Source organism: Humulus lupulus, chromosome 1 (assembly GCF_963169125.1).
Source record: "Humulus lupulus chromosome 1, drHumLupu1.1, whole genome shotgun sequence".
NCBI classification, from domain to species: domain Eukaryota; kingdom Viridiplantae; phylum Streptophyta; class Magnoliopsida; order Rosales; family Cannabaceae; genus Humulus; species Humulus lupulus.
In genome coordinates, this window is record NC_084793.1 from 88,683,210 (window position 1) to 88,692,201 (window position 8,992).

The following is an 8,992-nucleotide window of genomic DNA, read 5'->3' on the forward strand; positions in this document are numbered from 1 at the left end:
TCCCTAATATTATACACTTTTAATCTACAAAAACAACATTAAATTTCATTTACAACAAAAACCTATATAAACTTATCTTTGAAATAGGTGTTTGCAATCCTATATTAACATTAAATGAAGAAGACGATGATAGTTTAGGGTTTTTGTTTTAATTTTTTGTCTTATTTTATTTTAAGTGTAAAATGGGTAATACACATGATTCATTAATAAAGGATGTCATGCAAAGTACAAATTTCACTATAAATATAGGCCAATTTGCAGGGGACCCTTTTGATTTTTTAAAATTAATTATATATAATTTTGTTTCTTATTAATTAAAAAGTGTGTTTAATTATTTTTCTTATTTTTACGACATTTTTAGTGAATTGGTGTGTTTATCAAAAAGATATAAAACAGGAAAAAAAGAAAAAAGAAAAAGAGTAGTGTAACGGAAGAGAAGCAAAAATGACCTATAGTAAGTCAAGATAATATACATAAAAATTATATTTGTTTTCTTGCGAAAATTTGGGCTTGTACCAGTAATTTTTCTAAAACTTAATTCAATAAATTTTAGTATTACTAATAACTTTTATCAGTTAATTGTGGACTATGAAATTGAGGGTATTACATATAATTTTACTAGCTTTCCGCCCAATGAAGTATATATAAAATGGTCAGCCACCGACGAAAACATGAAAAGTAAAGGTGGATGGATCATCAAATGCCCGAGGTGGTAGAGTGGTAATCACAGCCCCAATAAGAGAAATTTTGGAAAAGTTGATAAGCTTAAGATTTAAGAGCATCAATAATGAGGCAAAATAGGAAGGCTTGATCAGCAGATTGCAAATAGCCAAAAACATGGGACTACCAATAATGCATGCTCAGATCAATTCTTAGTTGAACTTTGGGGAATTGCGAAATAAAATATTTTATTAAATAATGGCTCAATCAAAATGGCGAAGTTAAGGTTGATGATCATGTATGCACCAATTAATACCCATCAAATTAAACAAATTTTAAAAAAAGATTCTTTTTTATTCCTTATTATTTTCCGAGACCCTCAAACAAATAGGCCAAATGAAATTAATTAAAAACATGAAACATAAAATTACATTTAATTAATAGGCTCCAGTGGGAACTGATGATTTAGGTTGTGAAGAGCTAGTAGTGTAGTAGAAAGGTCCAACGGAGAATAATTTTGTGCTAGTATGCTTAAGGATGTTGTAGGAAGAGAGCAGATCACCATGAATGCCATCATTAATGTTAGTTGGCACATTGCAGGACTTTAATGGAGAATGATCGAGGTAGGCCTTGCATTCCTTGAGTTTCCAGGGCTTATCTCCGAGTGTAGATGGAGATAATGTTGCATAGAAATAGCCCTTTGCATCAGATGCTGCACTTAAGATTGAGAAAGTTGTTGTCTTGTAGCCTTCTTGATAGTCAGCGATACATGTTATCTTAGCCACAGCTCCTGTATATCGTACAAGATATATCACAGTTTACACACCAAGTCATATGTATATAAATATATATTATCTGAACCGTCTACTTAATGCTTTTTTTTTTTTTCTTTTTCTAAACTATACATATAGAAAATGACTAGCTATATATAGAGTTGTAAATTTACCTTGGATGGGGAAGTATTTGAGGCCTGACTTACATGAAACAAGACCTTGAACAGCAGTAGTTAATGGAAGTATACTCTTTTCTTGTTGTGGAACTGGTGATCCCATGTAGTTTGATTTCGTGGGAATTTCTTTTGGCTTCTGATCATACACAGGTTTTGTAGGAGCAATTTTTTTCTTCTTGATTCCTTCAGGTTTAGGCTGTGCATAGGTTGGTTTTGTAGGAAGAGACTTTACCTTTTCTTCTGGCTTTGGCTGGCCATAGTTTGGTTTCGTAGGTACATATTTATCCTTTTCCTCTGGTTTTGGCTTTTCATACCTTGGTTTTGTAGGAAGAAACTTTACCTTTTCATCCGACTTTGGTTGCTCATATTTTGGTTTCTTAGGAATGGACTTTTCCTTTTCTTCTAACTTTGGTTGCCCATCTTGTTGTTTGGTGGTAAGAAACTTTTCTTTCCCTTCCGGATTAGGGTTTTGAAGCTTAGGTTTTGTCTCGTAAGCAGAGGCAAAAATAACTAAGGACAAGAGAAGAAGAGGGGTAATGCACGAGCTTGACGGAGCCATGGCTTTGCTATGTAAGAGTAAAGAGAGAGAATATTAAGGAAGGAAATAGTTGAAGTGAGTATTCTGCATTAAATCATCCTCATCTTATACCTTATAGGAAGAAAATTTTATTTGTCATTATATATATTTGGAGAAATACATAATGCAGAAAAAGCTAGAGACAAACTTTTTTTTAGCAAAGCTAGTGACTAACTTGGTTGCATGTAAACTAATAATAAAGAGAAAGAGTCAATGAATCGTTATTACTCATTGATGCAATTAATTATAAATTTAGATATTTGTTTCAATCCATTTAAAGACGTGCGCTCATATAAATAATAACGTGTGTTTCTTTTCTAGAAAACAAGCAGTGTCACCCATATACCGTGCGAATGACTCGTTTTGCTTTAAATGGTTTTAGATCATTTACGATACATGTAAATTTTGTGTTAAATATATTATAAAGAATGAATTTATGTTATACATCACTCAATATTTATAACTGTGCTCCGATAGATAAGATGCAAATTAAAAATAAATAAATAATTAATAACTTATTTAATATTTATTCATAATATACAAAAATTAATTTTTTTTATTATTCAAATTATGTTCTCCAAAAAATTTGCTATTAAAAAAAATAAAAAATAATATATGGTTGATAATTAATTGTCAACTAATCGTTTATAATAATTAGTAATAATATAGTAAATACAAAAGTAATATTTACAGATGTACCAAATTTAGCACAAATTTTAATATGTGCCAAATTTAACACGTTTTGGAATACTATTAGAGTTATACTTATATGCTAAATGTAACGATGCTCTAGCTATTATATTGTGTAGAATGTTAATATAATATAAATATCTTAGGCATACTAGAGGAATATTTAGTTGATAAAATTCTTGCTAAGTTGGTACATTGATGTGAACTTACTTTTTTTTAATGGGACAACATGGGCATAGGCCTGGATTGAACATTGCTTTTGCAAGTTGTTATTCGTTTTAAACTTTCACGGAAGTGATGGGAGACAACTTTGCGGGACGTGAATGATGAGGGAAAAAAAAGAACAAAATAGATCAAGTCAAGGGTTCAATGGGGACATAATTAATCAGTGTGTTTGGAAACAATTAAGGACGTGTTTGGAAATAATTATATGTAATTATTGGACCATACAATTATTATGGTAGTAATTATATATCTAATTAAATACATTATATTTTAAAATACAAAATGTATTTAGATGTCAAGTGGTAATTACTTATGAATTCATATTATTATGTTTGACAAAATAGTTAATAATTATACATAAGAATAATATGAGATATTGGCAGCGATAATACCCAATTTTTTTTAAAAGTTACACTTTAATACCTAAATCTCTTTTTTGGCAGTAATAATACATAAATCTACAATTTTGATGCAACCGTTAGTACTCACCATTAACTACCTGTTAAGTATCCATGTGGCATATTTTTATTAGTTTAATTGGCAGCCAGCGATAATACCAAAATCTTTTCAAAAGTTACACTTCAATATCCATTTTTTTTTGCAGTAATACCTAAATTTACAATTTTGGTGCAACCGTTAGTACTCATCGTTAACTGATTGTTAAGTATCCATGTGTCACATATGGATTTTGGGATGATTTTAGACTGAATTATTTAAATATTATAAAAATCATTTAAAATTTAAAAAAATCTAAAATATTATTAAAAACTAATTAATAATATTGATTTGGGATGATTTTGAGTTTCAAAATATAATTTGGGTTGTCTTGAATTTGTAAATTTTAGTTTTATTAATAATTAGATTTTAATAATCTTTTAAATTTTTTAAATTTTAAAATGATTTTTATAGTAATTAAAGAATTGAGGAAAATTGGCGACGATAATACTCAAATCTTTTCACAAGTTACACTTTAATACATAAATTTACGAGTATAAAATTGTGTCACGTGGATATTTAACGGGTAGTTAACAGTGGGTACTAACAGTTGCACCAACATTGCAGATTTATGTATTATTACTGTAAAAAAAAAATTTGGGTATTAAAGTGGAACTTTTGAAAATAATTTGGTATTATCGCTGCCAATATTTCTAATAATATTATGTAATAAATACTTTAAAATTGATAGTAATTACACAGTGTAATTACACCCAATTATCATGGGGAGTTATGAGAATTGGTGAGTGTAATTGAGACCCCTCAATTACATAGTTACCGTGTAATTATACGGTCAGAAAAACATGCAAAATTGGGTAATTACTCTGAATTACACCAAATTCCAATTATAGGGTAGCTTTTCAAATGCACCCTAAATTTTTAACCACAATAATAACACATTTTCAAAAAAAAAAAAAAAACAGCAATTACAGAAAAAATATATCCAATTAAAATTTTAGACTTTCATTTAGTCTTGGCTGCAATCAAGACTTAAGAGAGGAAGAAAGAGAAAATTGACAAAGGCCATTTTTTCTTTTAAATTAAGAATATTTACGACATAAGTACTTAATGTTTGGAGTTGTTGACCGGCACAAACCCAATTTTTTTTAGCGGGTAAAGTACCCAAACTTACTAAAATAGTAAATTTCGTCCAGTTTCATTCGTTAATCTCTGTTACGGCTGATAGGACCAATACATGTCATTTCGTGATGGTTTAATTTATACCTAATTTTAAAAAATCATTTAAATTAAATTTAAATTGAAAAAACTAATTAAAAATTATATTGTAAAAATATTTAAATTATAATAATATATTTTGTAATATCATATCTAAAAAAACAAAATCTAAATTAAAACAAAAAAAAATAATTTATTAAACCCGGAATAAAAAAATTCATATATATATTCACTCAAAATTCAAAATCAACAAAATATTCAATATATATATATACATACACACTCAAAATTATTTACTTAAAATAAATTTTCGAAAATAATTACATCTAAATTAACACATATACAAATATCATTAACAATAAAAATAAACAATGTTCTCCATGAGTACTTCATGTTCCTCCAAATCTGGGGAACTCTAACAAAAAAACAAAAAAAAACCTAAAATCCAGAATACCAATTACAATTACAAGATAAAAACGCATAATTTTGTGTTTGTTCATGTATAATCAACCTCAATAAAGATTCAATAACCAAATCAAAACAAAACATCCCCAAATGAAATCTAAGTTTCCATATCTAGGTTTTTGGAATCAAAAACCACTTCAGCCCACCAGAGCACCCATGTAACGCCATGGATAGCCAATACCATTTTACTGTGTATTTAAATAATGCTAGACTCGCTAAATGAGTCATTTGGCCGTAAATGTGTAACTAAACGTAATTAACGGTTTAAGGTTAAAATTTTCAGTCAAAAGGAATAGTTATTTTATTAAAATGTTCTGTTTGTACATGAGATCCCAAAATAAACATTTACTGTTCCAAAAGGGTAATTACAATTCAAAATGTTACAACACAGTCGACTTAAGCGGCAAAGTAGGATTTAACCCTAGTTCCTCTGAGAAACCCCGGTTGTGGGGGTCGAGCAGCCGCATATGTACACGTTGTCACCAAAGCTCTCCAACTCATGGATGGTCTACCTTCCCTTTTCCCTTACCTGCACCACATAGGACCCGTGAGCCAAGGCTTAGAAAGAAAACTTAAACATGATTATAAGCAATTAACAACATATTACCAAATCATAATAAGCATGCCTAGCAGTAATAACCCTACTCATGCATGCATTCTATTCCTATAAATGACTACAACGTCATATGGGGCCAGTAACCCTTATTAACTGGCTAATAAGTCAGATTGGGGCCTAATGCCCTAGGATATGGGACTAATAAGTCACCCGGAGGCCCATTTCCCAATCCTTAATCAAACAATTATAAACATAATCATAATCATGCGCATCTACAAGGGCCCAAGCCCTAATCAAATCTATATTCAACAACCAGGCTAATAAGTCAGACTGGGGCCTAATGCCCTAGGATAAGGGACTAATAAGTCACCCGAAAGCCCATTTCCCAATCCTTAATCAAACAATCACAAGCATAATCATAATCATGCGCATCTTCAAGGGCCCAAGCCCTAATCAAATCTATATTCAACAACCAGGCCAAGCCCTAATCATATACATCACGTACTGGGTGCAGTTTTCTTATCTTTGGTCCAAGTATCAAATAAATAAAATGACCTTTGAGCACAATCCTGTCCCGAGCCCTAGCGGTAATCTAGTCACAACAATAAGTAATATCCTCATTAAGATTCAATCCCAAAAACAAACTCCTGGACCAACCCGATGCCATTGAGACTTCCAATTCCACCCAACGAGGTGGTGGAACCATCTCCCGAGCCCCCAAAACCTTCCCAAGCTCAAAAAGTGGGCCTAGCTGAAATTGGTATAGGGCAGGGGTGCCCAACCAAGTCAAAGGACCCCAAGCACCTCCCCTGCATAACACAAGACCGCCCAACATGTTGCGGAAAGAACATAACCATTTGCTAAAAATAAGGTAACCAAAAATCCATATAAAACAACTTTTCAAAACATGCAATAGTTCGGAAGTATGACATACTTAAAAGTGAATTACCGTGTCATAATTTAAAAACATTCAACAAGCCCAAAATAAATTCTTAATTATCATATGGGTTTTGGTCCACAAAACATAAAATTCGAAAAAGGTCAGTCCACATGTACATCCTTGAAGATAAACTCCAGTGCTCACTGATCCACTTTGCCTTTGAGCTTACCTACAACACGAAACAACTAGGTAAGTGAAATGCTTAGTAAGAACAATTTAACAAACATAACCACATAAATAGAGCAAGAACCTAAACCAAATGTAATTAGGCAGATAACCAACCAAGAATAGGAACTTGGTGAAACCAAACCCTAGCATACAATTTAAGAACGTACGACCGTTTTGGCAAACTTATGGTCATGCTTCATATCCTGAAATACACCTGCACGTAGAAGATTCCAGAGCATACATACAGTCTTAATTGATAACATACATAACATTCTTAACATACTTATCGATCTTATCATGCATACTTAGTTTTCTTACATACTCATTAATCTTAACTTACATGCTAACTTAGGGTTCTGGAGGAACCATCAACATAACTTAACATATCTTAACATACATACTTACTTACTGATTCATCTTAACATACATATTTACTTAGGGTTTCAGAGGAACCATCAACATAACTTAATATATCTTAACATACATACTTACTTAGGGTTCCGGAGGAACCATCAACATAACTTAACATATCTTATCATAGCGTCGATGGGCGGTTACCCAGACTCCTTTTTTCAAGTCGTAAATAGGTAAAGACTCCTTTTTTTTTTTAACTTTTGCCCTAAGTTGAATTTTTTGTAAAAACCCTTAAATTATCGTTCACGTATTCTGTGTCATAAGGATGGGAACTAGGCGAAAGCCTCGCGTCAAAACTTGTTTTAGGTTAAGAGAACTAACCTCTCAAAAATCATTTTTCGTTAAGATTCGAAGTTGCTACCTTTCATTTTTAGGGAAAACTTAGAAATATCATTTCCCTTAAACTGTGATACATTTTTATCTAAAATTGTATAGGAGTCCTTGTAAACATTTAAAATAATTCTCTTCAAAATTTTATAATTTTTGGGATGGCAAAACCCATTCAAATTTTTAAAGCAATTTGGGCAGTGTATGTTGCCCATAAGTTTTTCCCTAATTTTATGGTAACTTTGAAAATTTATTTCTCTTACACCATAGCTCGTTTCTTTCTGAAATTTGACAAAGATATTTATACATGTCTAGATTAGCTTCTTTAAACATTTTATAATTTTTGGAATAATAAAACTCATCAAAATATTTAAAGAAATCTAGGTAGTGCTTTCTGCCCATAAGTTTTGTTTCCAAATTCTAGGGAAAATTTGAAAATTATATCTCTTATTCCTTAAAACATTTTCCTCTAAAATTTTATAGTGACACTTATACAGGTTTAAAATAAAATCCTACTAAATATTTTAGCTTTTTGATTAGTAAAACCCATTCATAAGTCAAAACAATCTGGGCAGTGCATACTGTCCACAAATTTTCCAGATTTACATCACAATCACTACTACAAAATTGACATGGGACGATGGTTTTAAACCGTCGTATGGACTCTCATACGCCGGTTCTAATACCGTCGTCCCATGCAATGTCATGCCATGTAAATCATATAACGACGGTTTAAATAAAAGTGTCATTTTGTCGTACATGAGACGATGATTCCTATACAAATGTTGTCTCTTGTGGTCATGAGACGACAGTTTCTATGGAAGCGTCATCCATTGCAGTAAATGAAACGACAGTTCCTACTTAAGCGTCATCCCCCTACGGTACATGAGATGACAATTTATATGTAAGCATCGTCCCCTGCAATACATAAGACGATAGTTTTACTGAGACTGACGTCCCATGTAGAATAAGAGAACTTTTTCATTTCTCTATTTTTAACCATTATATTCATTCATAATTTCCTGTGTAATTACAACATATATCAGACAGAATCAATAGGCAGAAAAAATCAATAGAACTCAGTATGTTCCAAATCTAAAAATTACAAGATCAAAATATACAATTGGAATAACTATGTAAGTGCTAACTAAAAACTACAATTAGTATATTTTTTAATTCTGATTTCAAAAGTTATCCGCTCAAGAAGCTTGGTTGCCCATTCATTTCGAGTTTCATTAATTTCGCCAAGTGTAATATGTATTCTTCCCACCACACAACAAAACACAAAATAAAAAAACTAAGTCAGAAGTTAAATTCAATAGAATTGTTGTTCAATAATAATAAATATAC

The 8,992-nt window shown here is 31.1% G+C and overlaps 1 protein-coding gene across 1 annotated transcript; it reads right to left on the minus strand.

Moving 5' to 3' along the window:
• Positions 1 to 968: 968 nt before the first annotated feature.
• On the minus strand, positions 969 to 2,336 carry LOC133814133 (proline-rich protein 3-like). Its single transcript, XM_062247131.1, has 2 exons — positions 1,607 to 2,336; positions 969 to 1,450 (listed from the first exon to the last, which is right to left on the minus strand). The coding sequence occupies exons 1-2, from the start codon at positions 2,166 to 2,168 to the stop codon at positions 1,098 to 1,100; spliced, it is 915 nt and encodes a 304-aa protein (XP_062103115.1). The 5' UTR covers positions 2,169 to 2,336; the 3' UTR covers positions 969 to 1,097.
• Between the last annotated feature and the right edge of the window lie 6,656 nt (positions 2,337 to 8,992).